Source organism: Scyliorhinus torazame, chromosome 22, assembly GCF_047496885.1.
Source record: "Scyliorhinus torazame isolate Kashiwa2021f chromosome 22, sScyTor2.1, whole genome shotgun sequence".
NCBI lineage: Eukaryota > Metazoa > Chordata > Chondrichthyes > Carcharhiniformes > Scyliorhinidae > Scyliorhinus > Scyliorhinus torazame.
The window spans coordinates 97,161,471-97,183,361 of record NC_092728.1 but is presented as its reverse complement, the minus strand read 5'-3'; the positions used below and the strand labels follow the sequence as shown (position 1 = coordinate 97,183,361).

Below are 21,891 nucleotides of genomic sequence, written 5' to 3'. Positions count from 1 at the left end.
GCAGAGAGAGACCAGCAGTACAGCTGCTTTGTTTGACTTCAGCTGCAACACACTGAAAAACGAAACCAAAAAGACAGACACACCCAAGCTTTTCTCAAAGTGAAACTAAAAAGCAGAGCCAGAGCTCAGCTCCACCCACACTCTGACATCTCTGCAGTAACATGAGCAGCCAAACCATTTCTTAAAGCGACATTCTCATGACAGTGCTTAACACTACAAATTTGAGGGCAGCACGGTGGCGCAGTGGGTTAGCCCTGCAGCCTCACGGCACCGAGGTCCCAGGTTCGATCCCGGCTCTGGGTCACTGTCCGTGTGGAGTTTGCACATTTTCCCCGTGTTTGCGTGGGTTTTGCCCCCACAACCCAAAAGATGTGCAGGCTAGGTGGATTGGCCACGCAAAATTGCCCCTTAATTGGAAAAAATGAATTGGGCACTGTAAAAAAAATTTTTTTAAACACTACAAAGTTGATGGGACTCTTTGAAAAGGTGGAATTCAAACCCAGGAGAGGAGTGGCTATTCCTTTCAGTACTGGGCAACCTTTGGCCTGAATCTGAATAACGCTGATAATGATTTCCTTTCACTAGGAGACAAAGAAGCAAACATCCAGTTCAGGGCTCCCTGGAGCTGGTTTTAGGTGGCACCTCGGTGTTGCAAGAGTAGTGTGAGCTCTTGACATTTCACTAAACTGCTGGACCTAGGCATCAGTAAAAATAACACATTGGCGATGAGAGGGCAGGATAGGCAGATGATTAAATCGTGTTGAGGCCAGGTTTTTTGATTGTCCATAGGGGCCAGAACAAGAGAGAGTGTGCTTTGAAAATAGCGCTCCCAGAGGCCTTGTCTGTGTCCTGACACCTCCGGAATGTGCTAGAATTTTGAAAGTGAGGGCCCAGGGAGAGAAGTCGGGAACCGGTTAACCTCCAATCAGCTGCCTATTAACTTCCTTTTTTTTAAAATTTAGAGTACCCAATTATTTATTTATTTCCAATTAAGGGGCAATTTAGCCTGGCCAATCCACCTATCCTGCACATCTTTGGGTTGCAGGGGTGAAACCCACACAGACATGGGGAGAATGTGCAAACTCCACATGGGCAGTGACCAGGGCCGGGATTTGAACCCGGGTCCTCAGCGCCGCAGTCCCTGTGCTAATCACTGTACCACATGCCGCCCCTATTAATTTCCTTGAGGCGTTTTTTAATGAGGCAGAGAGGGGGATAAGGTGATTTTGCATTTGTAAATCACCACACCCGAATAGGCTGGTGTATGTTAGTATACAGCTTGTGTTCAACCTGGCAGAAGTGAATAATTTTGTTTTTATGTTGATTAATTTTGGGGCCTAGGGTTTTGGCTTCAGATCAAGCATGTTACCTTTCAGTCAGCCGCTTGGCCACTTGTGTGCACATTGAGGCTGCTGTCCCTCTGAGGTGTGACAACAGGCCCATCATGGCTGCCATCTGCCTTTGACCCTCATACTCTGCAGGCAGCTCCTGTGCCCTGATAATCCTCGACGCAGAGCGCCCGATTTGTCGCTGGCCCAAGGTAGTATCGCATGAATGACCCAAATGCAGGGGGGGAGGGGGTTGACACCCGGAATTTATCCTACCCCAAATTAAAATTAAGCCCAGACTATTGGGCATCGGTTTCCAAATATTTGCTGTGCAGTTGGTAACTTTGAGCTGGAAAGAGTCGCAGAATCCCCGGCAGAACTGTAAGTGGCTCAGGAGAGGTTGCTTGACAAGCCTGAACCAGGCTCGTACAACTGTCCAAAGTTGCTACATGTCCAAGGGGATGAGGGTGGGGCTGTGGAGTCAGCAGAACGTGTCCGATCTCATTCTTTGGAAAGGCGGCCTGGAATTTGATGCCAAATCCGACCCACCAGCTGTCTGACTCCAGGATTTAAAGAGCAGTTTTGATAAGTGTGGCATGTGGCATCTCAAGGGAGGCACCTGTGACTGGTAACCTTATATAAGCACAGGGGCTGGAATGCAGGAGTGGAATCCTAACCTCTGACAGATGAAGCTGAAGCCTTTTGCGCTGCTTGACGGCACAGGGTAATCATTTTTCAGAGGGTTCTTTAGTGTAGAAAGCACCCTGTCAAATCGATTTAGTTAACCCAATAAGAATAAACCATATTTGGGAAACAGTGAAATCGGGAATGTTGTGTGAAGACCCATTGCTCCGGCAGATTTGCATGAATCTGAACAAGTCGATTTTGGTGTTTCTTTATTCTCAAGAGCTTCCTAGAAAAAGCACGTGCTCAGTCTGAGGGCTGCACCCAAACCTCCACTTTCTAGGAAGCTCTTGACTGTGAAAACACACTTTTTAACCACTTCAAAGGTTTCCACCACAATGAAGGGAATACTTTTACCTGTGTCTCACACATCTTTGAACTTGACATGCTGTGAGGTTCAAAGGATTTAGGGGGACGGATGGTATCACTTTCACTTTATTATCTTTTTTTAAATTTTAATTTTTTAAAAAACTTTTTCTGAGTTGCAAAGCCAGGGCTCAGAGTGTGGGTCAGGGGCGAAACCCCTAATCCAGCTCCTCGCCTGCTCCAAAAACCAATTCAAATTGAATCCAGTTCATGGTCCCCACAAGAGAGACATACCAGATCTGAGCCAAAAGGCTACGACACATGATCTTAGCCAAAAGACCGAGAAGCGATTTTATTATCGTTTATGACCTCCATACCACAAAAGACCACCGACCTGAGCCCGTCCAGCCTGGCACAAGCCCCCTGACCCCCACATCCCATGAAGGATTCCCCTCGGCACCCTAGAGGCAAGTGTGTGGAGGGTACTCATCCCCTTGCCATCACTCAGAGTGTAAGGTGCCAGGTTGGCAATGCCAAGGGGTGGGGTCCGAAGAGGAGAGATTAGGGCAGGGGGTAAGGGGAGGAATTAGGGGGTTGTTGAAGAGGGACACTGAAAGGGGGGCTGAAGGGGAGTACTGAAGTGGGGGGTGGGATCCTTGCCAGCGATCAGGAGGGGTAGCAGCATTCTGAGATCAGGAACCTTTAAAGCTGGCACCCCAATCTCTGAGGAGCAGGACTTATCAGAGGGATTAGGTCCTGACCCTCTAAAGTCCAGCAAGAATCCCAATGTGCCAAGTATGGGCTGGAGCAGGGGGAAATGTTTCGATACATGCAGGTTCAAGATTTTGCCAGAAAGGAGATACTGAGCTTCCCGATGGAGCCGGCCTACACATTGCTGGAGGAGGTGCTGACGACAGGGGGACTGGAGACGGGGGTAGGGTCGGCGGTTTACGGAGCTATTTTGGAAGAGGAGAAGGCACAACTGGAAGGGATCAAAACAAAGTGGGAGGAAGAGTTGGGAGAGGATATGGAGGAGGGGTTCTGGTGTGAGGTGCTCCGGAAAGTGAACGCCTCCACCTCGTGCGCGAGGTTGGGGCTGATACAGCTGAAGGTGGTATACAGAGCACACCTCACGAGGGCGAGGATGAGCCGATTCTTTGAAGGAGTAGAAGATGTGTGTGAATGTTGTGGGGGGTGGCCCCACAAATCACGTTCATATGTTTTGGTACTGTCCAAAGCTGGAGGGTTACTGGAAGGAGGTTTTTAGGGTAATCTCTAAACTGGACCCGGGTCCCCGGGAGGCCATATTCGCGATGTCGGGCCAGCCAGGGTTGGAAACAGGGGCGGAGGCAGATGTTGTAGCCTTCGCCTCGTTGATCGCCCGAAGGCGGATCCTGTTGGGTTGGAGAGCAGCTGTTCCACCCTGTGCCCTGGCGTGGTGGGGGGACCTGTTGGAATTCTTGACTCTTGAGAAGGTTAAGTTTGAACTGAGGGGAAGGATGGAGGGGTTCTACAATTAATGGGCATTATTCATTATGCACTTTCAAGAACTGGATAACATCGAACATTAGTTGGGAGAGGGTGGGTGGGACGGTTGGGGGGAAGGGGGGGGGGGGGTTTGTGTTAATGGTGACTATGGGTGATTCCTGATTCCTTTTTGTCATTTGTTTATGTGAACATGCGGGCTAATGTTTGTGGTTTGATGGGAGGATGGGATCTTTGTTATTGGTATGGGGATTGACATATTTGTTACTGATTATTGTTTATTGTTGGTGGGTGTAAATTTGGGAGAATATGTGAAAAAGGGGGAGAATAAAAATATTTTTATAAAAGAATCCCAATGTGCCTTTGAATGGCTCTGAAAACCCGTTCCTGGGTAATTTTCTTTCTTTGATCAGAAGAATCGCACCTTATAGTTCAAAGAGTTTAGGACAGCGCAGTCAAAAACAGGACTAATTGAAAGTTTTTACCTGGTCACCCAAACAGCTGACAGTAATCACAAGATCACTGCATCTGAGGAAAGGCTGCTAGCCCATCATGGTCCATCGACGTGATGTCCCCTACAGTCTACCCCATTGCTTCATCTAACTACCTCTTAAAATGTTCCAATGTTTTCATCTCTATCTGGGAGCCCATTCCATGTAGCAATCAGTTATGTGAAGTAAAATTCCCTTAACACATTCCTGAATTTGTCTTGAACTAATCAAAGTTGCCAACTCTGAACAATTTCTTGGTAGTTTAATCCCATGATTTATCCCAGCCAATTGGAAGGTTGGTAGGCTCATATTACCTGATTGGAGGATTTTTGGCTCTTAATATTTTTCTCCCATCACTGGTATTTAAGTGTCCACCCAAGGAAAAAGTAAAGTACAATTATTTTCCAATGTCCTTATTATGTAAGTCCCCAGGGCCGAATGCTCTGCACCCCAGACTATTTAAGGAAGTTGCCCATGAAATACTTGGTGATTATTTTCCAGCATTCTATAGACCTGGAAGAGTTTCAGTGGATTGGAGGGCAGCTAATGTAAACCCACTTTTTAACAAAGGAGGGCGAGAGAAAACAGGAAATTATAGACCGGTTAGCCTGACATCGGTGGTGGGGAAAATGCTGGAGTCAATTATTAAGGATGCAATAACTGAGCATTTGGAAAGTGGGGACAGGATCGGTCCAAGTCAGCATGGATTCACAAAAGGGAAATCATGCTTGACAAATCTTCTGGAATATCTTGAGGATGGACAAGGGTGAACCAGTGGATGTTGTGTATCTGGACTTCCGAAAGGCTTTTTACAAGGTCCCACACAAGAGATTAGTGAGCAAAATGAAAGCTCATGGTATTGGGATAATGTATTTACGTGGATAGAGAACTGGTTGGCAGACAGGAAGCACAGTGACAGGCAGTGACTAGCGGGGTACCGCAGGATTCAGTGTTGGGACCCCAGCTATTCACAATATACATTAATGATTTGGACGAAGCAATTGCATGCAATATTTCCAAATTTACAGATGACACTTGAATTTAAATCACCACTTTTACTAGAAATCTCCCCCTAAACCAAAAAGGTTCAAAAAGATTTTCTAAATGGTGTACAAGGATTTTCATTCCTTGACTCCCTTGCCGACTTAAGTAGGTGCTATTCAGGTCAAACTAATATTTCAAGTTATTCCCGGTATAACCTATATCTACAAAGAAAGTTTTATCTACTTACCACTCAGTAGCTTCGATCCTGGGTCCCGCCTTGCTGAGGTATAGTAAAGTAGACTTTGACAATTTTGCAATAACCACTACTTCAGTTCAAATAAATTTTTAACTTGTTTTATTTCACTTCAAAAGATAACATCACTGTCTTTACAACAAGTAAAAAAGATCTTGCTTCTGAATTTTCCGTTCCAGTTGTTCGGCCCTTCGTGGCCCCCCTGACAATCACTCTTCTTATCTGTGGGGGTTCTCAGTAACTTCGGCCCCCTGTTCGGCTCCTGCATTCAGTCATTCCCATCTTCCGAAGCAGCTCTGAGAGCTGGAAGTGATGACGGCTGTTGGCAATTCAGGATATTTATTACCGTTCTCACAGCCGTGCAGGTTACATTTTATTATCATATCATAGAATTTACAGTGCAGAAGGAGGCCATTCGGCCCATTGAGTCTGCACCGGCCCTTGGAAAGAGCACTCCACTTAAGCCCCACACCTCCACCCTATCTCCTTTATCCCCGGAACCCAGTCATCACACCTAACCTTTTGGTCACTAAGGGCAATTTAGAATGTTCAATCCACCTAACGCATACAAAATGATCAGGGGGTTGGATAGGGTGGACAGTGAGAGCCTTCTCCCGCGGATGGATATGGCTGGCACGAGGGGACATAACTTTAAACTGAGGGGTAATAGATATAGGACAGAGGTCAGAGGTAGGTTCTTTACGCAAAGAGTAGTGAGGCCGTGGAATGCCCTACCTGCTACAGTAGTGAACTCGCCAACATTGAGGGCATTTAAAAGTTTATTGGATAAACATATGGATGATAATGGCATAGTGTAGGTTAGATGGCTTTTGTTTTGGTGCAACATCGTGGGCCGAAGGGCCTGTACTGCGCTGTATTGTTCTATGTTCTATGTTCTAACCTGCACATCTTTGGACTGTGGGAGGAAACCGGAGCACCCGGAGGAAACCCACGCACACACGGGGAGAACATGCAGACTCCGCACAGACAGTGATCTTCAAGTAATATCTTCTGCTCATTTATGTAATTTTGTTTGTCCATTGTATTCATCTAGTTTCCATCATGTCTAACAAGAGGATATTTCAATGATAAGCATTGGTAAAAAATGCTTTGATGCTTGTCAAATCTTAGAGGAGTGATACATCCGGTTCTCGTCATGTTTAAACTGATTCCTGCTTGGTGTTAATTTGTGCCTGAGTAGACTCAATTGTTATCGCCAGACTTCCACGTCTAACATGAAGTTTCTATTATTCACAAATGCATATTATTTCACGTAATTCACTGAAAATTCTGGCAATTCTAATCAATTGTTTGCTAAACTTCTATAAAACTATGTAACTAAAACTTAACTTGCTAGAATTTCTCTAACTTGAAAAAAAAAGTATCAGATTACAGCATAAGCTGTTTTAGAACTGTTCTCTTAAAGCCTGTGTGATAACTGTTGTCTGCATCTCAAACCCTCTTTTCTGAATGTCGTTAACCCTTTGTGGGATTTTTGCTTGCTCTTTCTCATATTCCTTCGGGTTTTATCAGACCTTCATGTTTCAAATGACATCTTACCCACTTTACTTTACACACTAAGCTGGGTGGCAGTATGTGCTGTGAGGAGGATGCAAAGAGGCTGCAGGGTGACTTCAACAGGCTGGTTGAGTGGGCAAACACTTGGCAAATGCAATATAATATGGGTAAATGTGAGGATACCCACTTTGGTGGCAAAAACAGGAAGTCAGATTATTATCTGAATGGTGGCAGTTTAGGAACAGGGGAGGTGCAACGAGACCTCGGTATCATGGTGGAACAGTCGCTGAAGCAGGCGGTGAGGACCACTAACGGCATGCTGGTCTTGATAGCGAGAGGATTTGAGTATAGGAGTAGGAATGTCTTGCTGCAGTTATACAGGGCCTTGGTGAGGCCACACCTTGAGTATTGTGTGCAGTTTTGGTCTCCTAGTGTGAGGAAGGACATTCTTGGTTTTGAGGGTGTCCAGCGAAGGTTCATCAGACTAATTCCCGGGATGGCAGGACTGACATATGAAGAAAGACTGGATCGACTGGGCTTGTACTCACTGGAGTTTAGAAGAATGAGAGGGGATCTCATAGAAACATATAAAATCCTGATGGGATTGGACAGGAGAGATGTGGGAAGAACGTTCCCGATGTTGGGAATGTCCAGAACGAGGTGGGGTTACTGGGTTACGAGAATAGGGTGGATGCGTGGGCTTAGGTAGAATGCTCTTGCCAAGGGCCAATGCAGAATTGATGGCCCGAATGGCCTCCTTCTGCACTGTAAATTCTATGATTCTATGAACTGGGGGTCACTGTCTAAGAATAAGGGGCTGAAGACTCCAGACCAAACCAAGTAGGATCGCAAACTGGATTTTGCGGTATCTAGGGGGGCAACCCATGGAGATTTTCCTGGGAGTCTGTAAAATTAGGTAACTGGGACACCGTTGCCATAATGGAGCAGGTTGTGTGCACGCTAGTGGCCCTCCCACTCACTAGTGATGCCCCGATGGGAGAAATGCCACACACCGGGCAGCAATATTCCCGCACCGACATTCTGGAAAACGGCAGAGGGGATGGGAAAAAAAACACCAAACACTCAGCAACTGTGACAGTTGCCGGAAGGTTCCAGCTAGGAGTGACTCATGTTCGCAACAGAGACTGCCAGATGAGCAGGGAGGTGTCCTACGATGAAGTATTCAACAGGCATGTTGATGAACCTGTACCAGTTACCATTCTGCTGGAGGGAAGGTAAACGTTTTCACATCACAAATCACATCAAGGTTCACTCTAACAGACAGTCCAGGCAGCATTCCATGCTAGTCTCTTTGACGAGACACATTCAGAAAGGTTTATGTGTGAGGAATTTATAATGTTATAATTTAGCTAGGAGCTCCGTGATTAATAATCCATTTGAAAAGCGGTCTTTCAACCAAAAGGTGTTTAGAGAACCACCTATAATAAATTATGGATCACTTAGCGTTTCACACTGAAGTCAAGAATAGAAGTTAATAGCTTAAAAAGCACCAAACATTAAATGTTAAATTGTTCAAGCACAGGGTTGTGGAGGGGGATTTTTCAATGGAAGGGTTGAGGGGTGAAGGGTTATTTTTAATTGGAAGGTCTGCTAACTCCCAAAGTGCCGCATTTGGCCGTCTGCACATGCTCAGTGTGCTCACAGCCCTGTAGCAGTGGGGCCTACTTTTGGGTTCTGGAAACAAACCAGCAGCTACCTTGACAGCAGGGAGAGTGGCTCGGGCATCTCATCGCCGGCAACAACAGTTCAGGAGTTGCCGTTCTTGCCTTTTCAATTGCGTTGAGCAGTGTCTTGAAACCCCTCGATGTGCGACGACTTGCTTGCGTTGCCCGGGCTGCTCCCAGCGTCCTGCACAATGACCGGAGTTCATAAACGAGATGCTCCTGTGACTTACAGAGGAGGAATCAATTAAAACCCTTTCTGTTGTCTTCTTCTGTTTTAGACGGAAGGATCGTCGCTCACCGAGGATATCGCAATGTCAGGTAATGACTCCTTTCCTCAAGGAATCCTGTTCAGGCAGACCGGGAATGGAAAGCCACTGAAGGGAAAGTGATTCAGCAAGTTCTAGTTGCGGCTTGCGGCTGTGAGACTTTACTCTCTGATTGCTAATCGACCGAGACTGCTTTTAAGACTCGCGTTCAAAAGAATGACCCTGACTTGCTGAGGGCGTGTTACCACAGCGAGCAGCCTCCGGACACAATGCTTGTTCGCGTGTGAGTCAAGCTGCTGGCCGTCTACAGATTATTCGAACAGGGGGTGAATATGGCAGTCGGGCGAGGTCCCCTCGAGTGCACCTTAGCACTAGAGCCACTCAAAGGCAGTGCCCAGTTGGAGTTCTCCTGCCACACGCTGTGGTCAAGCGAGGGAGTGTACAGACAAGGCTGGAATATAAATGGACTGTGAGTGGGATTCCGTAAAACTCACAGACACCGGCACCGTCTCCCAGCCTAGTAGGAAATGCTCCCTCTCTAAGTGGGATATGCTTTGCTAGCACAAGAGGGAAGCATTGGTCTGGGTGATAGCCACGGGTTATAACTGCACATATGGAAATATGTTTGCAACACTACTGAACATAATGAGCCAAGCTGTTCAACACCCTCAGTTAGAGAGAGGGAGCGAGAGAGAGAGAGAGAGAGAGACAGATAGAAAATAGCCCCGGACAGGCAAGGAGAATGGAGGGATCATACAGAACTCTGCAGCTTTTGCTCCTTCACTCTAGGCTGAGAGAAACTGCGAGAGGCGGTACTGCTGGTCACAGGATAATCAATCCAAGTGCCAGCGAATTCAAAGTCTCGCCTGGCCAGAAGATAAAGAGGGAAAATGGATGGGGAAAGGCCTCCCATATCTAAAGGTGCCTGACCAGTTTTCCTCTCTGGGCTCTTGTCAGATAAACAGTGTCAAAGAAATTATAAGTCAGCACTTCGAGTTTTCGCCAAAGGTCCTTTAATTAAACACAAAGTTCTTGGGGGGGTTGGAGAGACCACAGTCATTCCAATTGTCCCCCCTTTACAGAGGTAAAGGCAGGCAATTTATATGAGACAGTAAGCAATATCTAGGACAGAAAGCATTCTTTAGATTAGCAAGAGACAGAAAACCTAGCAGGCCGGAGTTAGATTTTAATAACAGGCCTTGGGTTCCTTGCCTAAGAAAAATAATAATTATATGCTGAATGTGCAGCTATACGCTTGTTTACATTGTATGACCTTCTGACTATTTCAGACAGAACCCTTGACTGAAATAAGGCTAAATATCCAATATCCATCATGCTTTGCCAAGTGCCTATTTCCATGAAAGATAGTCAAGCAGCTGGTTAAGATGAATACAGGGTATTAAAGGCAACTAATCCGCCAACTAAAGTCCCTTCTACAAACAGAATGGTTGTCCCATTGTGTAAGAGGTCATGTTTGGGGAACAGGCTGGCATGTGGCGCAGTGGTTAGCACTGGGACTGCAGCACTGAGGACTCGGGTCCGAATCCTGGCCCCGGGTCACTGTCCGTGTGGAGTTTGCACATTCTCCCCATGTGTGCATGGGTTTCACCCCCACAACCCAAAGATGTGCCGGTTAGGTAGATTGGCCATGCTGAATTGCCCCTTCATTGGAAAAAGAAATAATTGGGGACTCTAAAAATTTTTTTTTTTTAAATGTTTGGGGAACAGGACAGGTTCCATAGTGAGAGAAGTACATCAGTGTCTCGGTTTCTTCAGTTTAGTTCTGAATGGGTGTGTGTGTGTGTCTGGCTGGGTGTGAGTCAGACTGTGTGTCTGGCTGGGTGTGTGAGTGTGGCTGGGGGTTTGTGTGTGTGTCTGGCTGGGTGTATGTGTGACTCGGGGTATGTGTGGCTGGGGCGTGTATGTGTGTGTGTGTCTGGATGGTTGTGTGTGTGTGTGTATCTGGCTGGGTGTGTGTGTGGCTGCCTGGGTGTGTGTGTCTGTGTCTGGATGTGTGTGTGTGTGTGTGTCTGGATGGGTGTGTGTCTGGATGGGTGTGTGTGTTTGTGTCTGGATGGGTGTGTCTGTGTGTGTGTCTGGATGGGTGTGTGTGTGTCTGTGTGTGTGTGTGAGTGTCTGGATGGGTGTGTGTGTGTGTATCTGGCCGGGTGTGTGTCTGGCCATGTGTGTGTTTGGCTGGGTGTGTGTCTCGCTGGGTGTGTGTGTGTATCTGGCTGGGTGTCTGTGTGGCTGTGTGTGTGCGTGTGTGGCTGGGTGTGTGTGTGTGTCTGGCTGTGTTTCTGTGTGTGTCTGGCTGGGTCTGAGTCAGACTCTGTGTCTGGATGGGTGTGTGAGTGTGGCTGGGGGTTTGTGTGTCTCTGGCTGGGTGTGTGTGGCTGGGATGGGTGTCTGGCAGTGTGTGTGTGTGTGGCTGGGTGTGTGTGTGTGTGGCTGGGTGTTTGTGTGTGTGTGTGTGTCTGGCTGGGTGTATGCGTGACTCGGGGTATGTGTGGCTGGGGGGAGCTTGGCTGTGTGTGTGTCTGACGCGGGGGGGGGGTGACTGGGGCGTGTATGTGTGTGTGTGTGTCTGGATGGGTGTGTGTGTGCATCTGGCCGGGTGTGTGTCTGGCCGGGTGTGTGTGTGTATGTGGCTGTGTGTGTGTGGCTGGTGTGTGTGTGGCTGGGTGTGTGTGTGGCTGTGTGTGTGTGTGTGTGTGGCTGGGTGTGTGTGTGGCTGGGTGTGTGTGTGGCTGGGTGTGTGTGTGGCTGGGTGTGTGTGTGTGTGTGTATGTGGCTGGGTCTGAGTGTGCAGCTGGGAGTGTGTGTGTGTGTCTGTGTGTGTATGTGGCTGGGTCTGAGTGTGCAGCTGGGAGTGTGTGTGGCTGGGAGGGTGTATGTGTGTGGCTGGGTGTGTGTGTGTGTGGCTGGGTGTGTGGGTGTGTGTGGCTGGGTGTGTGTGTGGCTGGGTGTGTGTGTGGCTGGGTGTGTGTGTGGCTGGGTGTGTGTGTGTGTGTGTATGTGGCTGGGTCTGAGTGTGCAGCTGGGAGTGTGTGTGTGTGTCTGTGTGTGTATGTGGCTGGGTCTGAGTGTGCAGCTGGGAGTGTGTGTGGCTGGGAGGGTGTATGTGTGTGGCTGGGTGTGTGTGTGTGTGGCTGGGTGTGTGGGTGTGTGTGGCTGGGTCTGAGTGTGTAGCTGGGAGTGTGTGTGGCTGGGAGGGTGTATGTGTGTGGCTGGGTGTGTGTGTGTGTGTGTGTGTGGCTGGGTGGGTGTATGTGTGTGGCTGGGTGTGTGTGTGTGTGGCTGGGTGTGTGTGTGTGGCTGGGTGTGTGTGTGTGTGTGGCTGGGTGTGTGTGTGTGTGTGTTAGGCTGGGTGTGTGTGTGGCTGTGTGTGTGTGTGGCTGGGTGTGTGTGCGGCTGGGAGGGTGTATGTGTGTGGCTGGGTGTGTGTGGCTGGGTGTGTGCGTGTGTGGCTGGGTGGGTGTGTGTGTGTATGGCTGGGTGTGTGTGTGTCTGGCTGGGTGTGTGTGTGTATCTGGCTGTGTGTGTGTGTGGCTGGGTGTGTGTGTGTGGCTGGGTGTGTGTGTGTGTGTGTGTTAGGCTGTGTGTGTGTGTGTTAGGCTGTGTGTGTGTGTGTGTTAGGCTGGGTGTGTGTGTGGCTGGGTGTGTGTTAGGCTGGGTGTGTGTGTGTGGCTGGGAGGGTGTATGTGTGTGGCTGGGTGGATGTGTGTGTGTGTGTGGCTGGGTGGGTGTGTGTGTGTATGGCTGGGTGTGTGTGTATCTGGCTGGGTGTGTGTGTGGCTGCCTGGGTGTGTGTGTCTGTGTCTGGATGTGTGTGTGTGTTTGTGTGTCTGGATGGGTGTGTGTGTTTGTGTCTGGATGGGTGTGTGTGTGTCTGTGTGTGTGTGTCTGGATGGGTGTGTGTGTGTCTGTGTGTGTGTGTCTGGATGGGTGTGTGTGTTTGTGTCTGGATGGGTGTGTCTGTGTGTGTGTGTCTGGATGGGTGTGTGTGTGTGTGTCTGTGTGTGTGTGAGTGTCTGAATGGGTGTGTGTGTGTCTGTGTGTGTGTGTGTATCTGGCCGGGTGTGTGTCTGGCCATGTGTGTGTTTGGCTGGGTGTGTGTCTCGCTGGGTGTGTGTGTGTATCTGGCTGGGTGTCTGTGTGGCTGTGTGTGTGTGTGGCTGGGTGTGTGTGTGTGTGTGTGGCTGTGTTTCTGTGTGTGTCTGGCTGGGTCTGAGTCAGACTGTGTGTCTGGATGGGTGTGTGAGTGTGGCTGGGGGTTTGTGTGTGTGGCTGGGTGTTTGTGTGTGTGTGTGTGTGTGTGTCTGGCTGGGTGTATGCGTGACTCGGGGTATGTGTGGCTGGGGGGAGCTTGGCTGTGTGTGTGTGTCTGACGCGGGGGGGGGGGGGGTGACTGGGGCGTGTAGGTGTGTGTGTGCGTCTGGATGGGTGTGTGTCTGGCCGTGTGTGTGTGTGTATGTGGCTGTGTGTGTGTGTGTGTGTGTGGCTGGGAGTGTGTGTGGCTGGTGTGTGTGTGTGTGTGGCTGGGTGTGTGTGTGTGGCTGTGAGGGTGTGTGTGTGGCTGGGTGTGTGTGTGGCTGTGAGGGTGTAGGTGTGTGTCTGGCTGGGGGTGTGTGTGTGTTTGGCTGGGTGTGTGTGTGGCTGGGTGTGTGTGTGGCTGTGTGTGTGTGTGTGTGGCTGGGTGTGTGTGTGTGTGTCTGGCTGGGTCTGAGTCAGACTGTGTGTCTGGCTGGGTGTGTGAGTGTGGCTGGGGGTTTGTGTGTCTCTGGCTGGGTGTGTGTGGCTGGGATGGGTGTCTGGCTGTGTGTGTGTGTCTGACGCAGGGGGGGGGCGTGACTGGGGCGTGTATGTGTGTGTGTGTGTGTCTGGATGGGTGTGTGTGTGCATCTGGCCGGGTGTGTGTGTGTATGTGGCTGTGTGTGTGTGTGTGTGTGTGTGTGGCTGGGAGTGTGTGTGGCTGGGAGGGTGTAGGTGTGTGTCTGGCTGGGGCTGGGTGTGTGTGTGGCTGGGTGTGTGTGTGGCTGGGTGTGGCTGGGTGTGTGTATGGCTGGGTGTGTGTGTGTGTGGCTGGGTGTGTGTGTGGCTGGGTGTGTGTGTGGCTGTGTGTGTGTGTGTATGCGGCTGGGTCTGAGTGTGTAGCTGGGAGTGTGTGTGGCTGGGAGGGTGTATGTGTGTGGCTGGGTGTGTGTGTGTGTGTGTGTGTGTGTGGCTGGGTGGGTGTATGTGTGTGGCTGGGTGGGTGTATGTGTGTGGCTGGGTGTGTGTGTGTGTGGCTGGGTGTGTGTGGCTGGGTGTGTGTGTGTGGCTGGGTGGGTGTGTGTGTGTGTGTGTGGCTGGATGTGTGTGTGTGTTAGGCTGGGTGTGTGTGTGGCTGGGTGTGTGTGTGGCTGTGTGTGTGTGTGGCTGGGAGGGTGTATGTGTGTGTGTGGCTGGGTGTGTGTGTGTGCGTGTGTGGCTGGGTGTGTGTGTGCGTGTGTGGCTGGGTGTGTGTGTGTGTATGGCTGGGTGTGTGTGTGTCTGGCTGGGTGTGTGTGTGTATCTGGCTGTGTGTGTGTGTGGCTGGGTGTGTGTGTGTGGCTGGGTGTGTGTGTGTGTGTGTGTGTGTGTTAGGCTGGGTGTGTGTGTGTGTTAGGCTGGGTGTGTGTGTGTGTGTGTTAGGCTGGGTGTGTGTGTGTGTGTTAGGCTGGGTGTGTGTGTGTGTGTGTGTGTTAGGCTGGGTGTGTGTGTGTGTATGGCTGGGTGTGTGTGTGTCTGGCTGGGTGTGTGTGTGTGTGTGGCTGTGTGTGTGTGTGTGGCTGGGTGTGTGTGTGTGTGTGGCTGGGTGTGTGTGTGTGTTAGGCTGTGTGTGTGTGTGTTAGGCTGGGTGTGTGTGTGTGGCTGGGTGTGTGTGTGTGTGTGTGGCTGGGTGTGTGTGTGTGTGTGTGGCTGGGTGTGTGTGTGTGTGTCTGGCTGGGTGTGTGTGTCTGGCTGGGTGTGTGTGTCTGGCTGGGTGTGTGTGTGTGGCTGGGTGTGTGTATGGCTGGGTGTGTGTGTGTGTGGCTGGGTGTGTGTGTGGCTGGGTGTGTGTGTGGCTGTGTGTGTGTGTGGCTGGGTCTGAGTGTGTAGCTGGGAGTGTGTGTGGCTGGGAGGGTGTATGTGTGTGGCTGGGTGTGTGTGTGTGTGTGTGTGTGTGGCTGGGTGGGTGTATGTGTGTGGCTGGGTGTTTGTGTGTGTGGCTGGGTGTGTGTGGCTGGGTGTGTGTGTGTGGCTGGGTGGGTGTGTGTGTGTGTGTGTGGCTGGATGTGTGTGTGTGTTAGGCTGGGTGTGTGTGTGGCTGGGTGTGTGTGTGGCTGTGTGTGTGTGTGGCTGGGAGGGTGTATGTGTGTGGCTGGGTGTGTGTGTGGCTGGGTGTGTGTGTGTGCGTGTGTGGCTGGGTGTGTGTGTGCGTGTGTGGCTGGGTGTGTGTGTGTGTGTATGGCTGGGTGTGTGTGTGTCTGGCTGGGTGTGTGTGTGTATCTGGCTGTGTGTGTGTGTGGCTGGGTGTGTGTGTGTGGCTGGGTGTGTGTGTGTGTGTGTGTGTGTGTTAGGCTGGGTGTGTGTGTGTGTTAGGCTGGGTGTGTGTGTGTGTGTGTTAGGCTGGGTGTGTGTGTGTGTTAGGCTGGGTGTGTGTGTGTGTGTGTGTGTTAGGCTGGGTGTGTGTGTGTGTATGGCTGGGTGTGTGTGTGTCTGGCTGGGTGTGTGTGTGTGTGTGGCTGTGTGTGTGTGTGGCTGGGTGTGTGTGTGTGGCTGGGTGTGTGTGTGTGTTAGGCTGTGTGTGTGTGTGTTAGGCTGGGTGTGTGTGTGTGGCTGGGTGTGTGTGTGTGTGTGTGGCTGGGTGTGTGTGTGTGTGTGTGTGGCTGGGTGTGTGTGTGTGTGTCTGGCTGGGTGTGTGTGTGTTGGCTGGGTGTGTGTGTGTGTGTGTGGCTGGGTGTGTGTGTGTGCGTGTGTGGCTGGGTGGGTGTGTGTGTGGCTGGGTGGGTGTGTGTGTGTCTGGCTGGGTGTGTGTGTGTGTGGCTGTGTGTGTGTGTGGCTGGGTGTGTGTGTGTGGCTGTGTGTGTGTGTGTGTGTGTGTTAGGCTGGGTGTGTGTTAGGCTGGGTGTGTGTGTGGCTGGGTGTGTGAGTGTGTGGCTGTGTGTGTGTGTGTGTGTGTGGCTGTGTGTGTGTGTGTGTGTGGCTGTGTGTGTGTGTGTGTTAGGCTGGGTGTGTGTGTGTGTGTGTGTGTGGCTGTGTGTGTGTGTGTGTGTGGCTGTGTGTGTGTGTGTGTGTTAGGCTGGGTGTGTGTGTGTGTGTGTGTGGCTGTGTGTGTGTGTGTGTGTTAGGCTGGGTGTGTGTGGGGCTGGGGGTGTTCCCCAGATTGTGCCTCAAGCTCATTATCAGAGAGCCAGTGATCTGACATCCCTGGCCAGCACACTCGAGTGTCTCATAAATCAGGCTCCTGTCACCAAAAACATGTCAATTAAAAAAAAATTAGAGTACCCAAACATTTTTTCCAATTAAGGGGGAACTTAGAGTGGCCAATCTACCTAACCTACACATCTTTGTGTTGTGGGGGCGAAACCCACGCAAACACGGGGAGAATGTGCAAACTCCACACGGACAGTGACCCAGAGCCAGGATCGAACTTGGGACCTCGGTGGCGTGAGGCGGCAGTGCTAACCACTGCGCCACCGTGCTGCGCAAAATACGTCCATTTTAAGATGAAAGTTTAAAAGCCTGTAATCACTGACGATGACACAACAACATCAAAGTGTCCACCAACACTCTTCTGTAGAAAGCTACACAATGAGTTTTTAAGTGAGGGAACATTTTTTATTTTTTATTTTTATGTGTTTGAAGTCAAATATTAAAGGGTTGGAACCACAGTTTACCACAAGACTCGCATGATTGTTCCCTAAAATTAGCTCAGTGGGGGTGGGGGGGTGGTTGAGGGGGTTGGGAGATAAACAGGCCTCTGACTTTTCTATGCTCAAGGCTGTTTGACATTATCTCCGCTGTAATCGTTCAGTAGGTTTATCAACCCTGGCTCAGTGGGTCAGACCCCCGGACTTAGTTGGTAAGACTGGGGTTGTTTTCCTCAGAGCAGAGGGGGTCCGATTGACGAATACAAAATTATGAGGGACATGGAGGGGGTACATAGGATGGAACATTTCCCCCTTAGTTGAGGGGTCAATAACCAGAGGGCATAGATTTACGGTCAGCGGCAGAATGTTTAGAGGAGATTGAGAAAGGATTTGAGGAAAATCTTTTTCACCGAGAGGGTTGGTGGGAAATCTGGAACTGACTGCTTGAAAGGATGGTACTGGGGGGACGGGACCTCCACACCATTTAAGAAACATTTAGATGAGCACTTGAAACGCCACAGTAAGGGCCGAGTGCTGGAAAATGGGATTAGAATAGATAGGTGCTTGAAGGCCGGGGCAGAGACGATGGGCAGAACGGCCTCTTTTTACGCTGCAAAACTCTCTGACTCAAGCACAAATATCACGGTGCTGTGTTTTGGATCAGAAGCCCGTCTGCATTCCCGGGTGGACTTGAGAGATTCTATGGCACCGCAACAAAGATGTGTACGCGAGTTATTCCTGGTCTCCTGGCTAATATTTTTTCCCAAACAGCAGCATTGAAACAGATTGTCTGATCATTATCACTTTTCTGTTTGTGGGAGCTTTCTGTGCACAAATTGGCATGTTCCAATTGGCAAATTGGAACAAACAGTTCCCATGTTACAACAGTGACTATGCTTCAAAAGCACTTCATTGGTAGGGAGGCATGTGGCGCAGTGGTTAGCACTGGGTCTGCGGCGCTGAGGACCTGGGTTTGAATCCCGGCCCTGGGTCACTGTCCGTGTGGAGTTTGCACATTCTCCCGTGTCTGCGTGGGTTTCACCCCCACAACCCAAAGATGTGCATGTTAAGTGGATTGGGAATGCTAAATTGCACCTTAATTGGAAAAAAATAAATAATTGGGTACTCTACATTTTTTTTAAAAAGCACTTCATTGGCTGTGAAGTGCTTTGGGATGTCCGGAGGTTGTGAAAGGCGTTAGATAAATGCACGTTATTTTTTTTAACTGTATGACTGTTAATTGGAACACACGTACGAAGAAACAAAATAGGAGTAGAAGTAGCCCATAGTTCGTGCTGTAAAGCTTCAGCAACATGTCTTTTTTTTCAGCAATATTCAAGTTCTGTACTGCCAAACGACTGACAGTGAGGGGGGGGGGGGGGGGGGGGGGGAGAGGTGGGGGGGGGGGCGGGAGGGGGGGGTGGACGTCATTCAACCAGGGCAGTAACACAAAATCCCTCATTGTCTGTTGTACTTTCCTGGCCTAATGTTCAGTGCTGTTGAAGTCAGTGGTTTGAATGTTGGTGGGGGGTGTAACGGGGTAATAATGGTTCCACTTCCTCACAGGGGCCACTGGTTATGAATGGGAACACTGTATTGTTCTCTAGCCAACAGGCATTGAGACCAACTATAATCCTTGTACTGAGATCAGTCAATTGAGTACAGAGCAGGGATAGAACCTGGGACCTCCTATATAACTCGGCATCACATCAATCGCATCCGAAAGTAATAAACCCCTGGGGATGCAAGCCCTGTTCCGAGTCCTTCCTGGCTATATTGGCACAGAAATAAGGAAGAGACAAGTAGAAAAACAAAGGGAGGGAAGAGATAGGGCTGTATTTTCTGGTTGTGTCCCTTCCCCGAGACCAGCAATTCCTGCCCGAGGACTTATAAAAGGCCCGTCGAGTTATCCGTCCCACCCGTGACGATTCCCGCGGCGGGCGAGACTGGAAGATTTACCCCCCCATGTAAATGGTGGAGAGGTTTTTAAGGTGACAAAATTCACGACGTGATTCACAACCTCTACTGAGCGAAGTCATTTCTCTTCCTCCCAACCCTAAACAATCGGCCCCTGAGACTGCCCCTTTTGTGAAAGCCCCTGCCTGAACGGACTGATAATCGTACTGGATTGGGTCACTGTAGGTGAGGGGGTTTAATTGCTGCTATTTACCTCGTTGGCCTCCTCGTCCTCCACTCTCGGGTGGACGAGGAGGTGAGCAGCGCTGTAATCAGCAAGCCAACCTCCCCCAAAAGGCAATACATTCAAATGGCAAATACAGAAAGGAAGCTACCACTGGAATCCTCCCCCCCCTCCCCCTCCCACACCACCACTTCACACACAGCAGGAGGTCCAGCACACCTGGAGGTCTCTGGCCCAACTTCCTTCACCCAACACCGCCAACTGATCAGCGGTCCTGCTGCTGCCTGCCGTGGGGTCTTTCTGTGTGCTTGCCGGCTGCGGCCATTACATCTAAGCCTGACTCCAGATGCACATCATGGGAGGGAGGAACTTTGTTAGAAGTGCGGTGAAACACAATAAAAAGTCAGGCTGTTTTCTTTTCCGTGGACGGAATCTCTAGGGGGTTAATGGGTTCCCAGCTGCGATTGATGTGTTGCTAGGTGAACCATTGCTGTTAAAGTTATTGATATAAGGAAACAAAGGGCTCTTATGGGTCTGAGTGTCAAAAGATTTTAATGGTTAACTAGGCCAACTTCCTCCAGAGAGGGCGGCTCTGCCTTTTGAAAAACAAAACCTTTCCCTTTTAACTTTTTAAAAATAACTTATCATCCTCTGGTGCAAGAATATCAGAACGGATTGCAATGCATTTGAATTCTTAGCCTGATCCCCGTCCCGATGTTTTCTCCTACCATTCTGCGATGGCCCAGAGGGAGAAGCAGGGAGTTGGAATTCCAATACTTAGTGGTTCAGCCTCAACTTCCGGCCAAATACCAAGACTAGCAACTGTAACCATAGAAACCCATGATTTAACAGTGGCTGCATACAGTCAAAACAGTTGCACTGATTAAACAGAAGGGTTATGTGCTGGCCAGATTTCCCTTGGTCGGAGCAACAGAATTAAGGGTAAAATATGGGCGTCAACTGCTCCTCAAGTTCCTCGACTAAAGTGCAGAGCATCGCTGGGAAAGGTAAGCAGGGAAATGATTGGTCAGCCTTCCCTCCAGATAGCTCCCCCAAAGGGAGAGAGGGACCCCAAGGCTGATTTCAGCTGCTAACAGTTTACTCCAGGCCCCGGCCTGGCATCTTTCTCCGTTCAAGAGCCCTGGAATGGTGTCTCGAGAGGTTCGAGTGCCGGAGGAACGATTTACAAGAGAGCCGGTGGGAGTGTAGGCTTTGTAGCCCAGTGGCGCGAGGGGGGTAGGGTGTGGGGCGGGGGGGGGGGGGGGGACACTGGTTTATGACGCTGGGGAAAAGGTTAACGCAGATTATTGCAAGCTTAAACCATCGCTGCAGGACAGCAGGACAAAGGTTTAAGAAGCGTGAGATAGGGGAAGGCATCTGGAGGCTTCCTCGTGTAGAATGTAATCGAGACTCGGAACGGGCTTTCGGGGAAAGTCAGAAATCAGGGTTTTTTGTGAAACTGTTTTGGGGGGAGCGGGGAGGGGGGGGGGGGGGGGGGGGTTGGTCTTGTTTTTCATTTCGGGAACACGAGTTGGAATGCACTGTAAGGGATTCCCCCATCCATTTCTGACCTTGCGATGAGCCATGATGGGCAGGTTTTGACGGCCACTTTCTGTTTAATCCAGCAGACAAACTGAAAGATTGCAAGATTATCTTTGTTGTTGGTGAGTACAGAATTTATTTCTGTTCTGTGAGTTGATATTTTAAGTAAACTTGAACTGACGGAACTTCATGTTTTTAAGAAATGCTTTGGAACGCGTGATTCTTCACAGGTTGCACGCCGGGTGGGTCTTTCGAGATGGTGAAGTTTAGGGGGGTAGGGTTTCCGTGTAATAAATGTTAGCCAGCCCTACACAGGAGGCTACGTAGTTAACCATTGGGCATCACAGTTAGTGTGACATAGTGTAACCCTTCCTCACTGGTGTGATACAGAGTAAGCAGAGGAAAAAAACGCATAAACATTTACCTAAAAGCAATCGCTGAGTTCAACGTAGTCCTCCTGCTGAGGACCCCATCATCCCAGATGCCAGTTTTCAGCCAATTCAGTTCCCTCCATGTGGTATCAAGAAATATGACAATCCCAGTCATGGTTCTGAAGACTTGGTTCCAGAACCATCCGTCCCACTAACCGAGATGTTCCAGTACAGCTACAACACTGGCACCTACCCGACCATGTGGGAAATTGCCCAGCTGTGTCCTGTACAGAAAAACCTGGACAAATCCAACCTGGCCAATTACCACCCCCTCGGTTGTTTAGCACAGGGCTAAATCGCTGGCTTTGAAAGCAGACCAAGGCAGGCCAGCAGCACGGTTCAATTCCCGTACCAGCCTCCCCGAACAGGCGCCGGAATGTGGCGACGAGGGGCTTTTCACAGTAACTTCAATTGAAGCCTACTTGTGACAATAAGCCATTTTCAATTTTTTTCGGTCTACCCTCAAACATCAGCAAAGTGATGGGAGGCGTCATCGACAGTGCTGTCAAGGGGCACTTAACTTACACGCTCAGTTGGGTTCTGTTGTGACCACTTGGCTCCTGACCTCATTACCCAACCTTGGTCCAAACATGGACAAAAGAGCTGGACTCCAGAGGTGAGGTGAGAGTGACTGCCCTTGACATCAAGCCAACAGTTGACCAAGTGCGTCATTAAGGCACCCTGGCACACCAGGAATCTGGGCGAAAGCGCTCTGCTGGTTGGAGACATACCTCGTGCAAAGGAAAATGCTTCTGGTTGTTTTTGTTTTATAAATATTTTCATTCTCCACTCTCACATTTTCTTCATAATTTACACCCCCACCAACAAACAGTAAACGGTAACGAATACAATGTCAATCCCCTTATCAACAACAACGACCCCATCCTCCCACCAACCCCCA

General features: G+C 49.8%; 1 protein-coding gene across 5 annotated transcripts in view; it reads left to right on the top strand.

The window, feature by feature from the left end:
• LOC140399248 (adenylate kinase isoenzyme 1-like) overlaps nucleotides 1–21,891 on the top strand; it is a 242,246-nt gene that overhangs the window by 136,580 nt on the left and 83,775 nt on the right. For 2 of the 5 annotated variants that reach the window (XM_072488681.1, XM_072488679.1), the window contains exons 9-10: nucleotides 9,013–9,052; nucleotides 20,643–20,681. In XM_072488681.1, the coding sequence (XP_072344782.1) occupies nucleotides 9,013–9,052; nucleotides 20,643–20,681 (79 nt within the window). Of the gene's footprint in view, nucleotides 1–9,012; nucleotides 9,053–19,882; nucleotides 20,025–20,642; nucleotides 20,682–21,891 lie in introns of those variants that run through there. The other 3 variants (XM_072488680.1, XM_072488682.1, XM_072488683.1) reach the window with 3 other exon arrangements.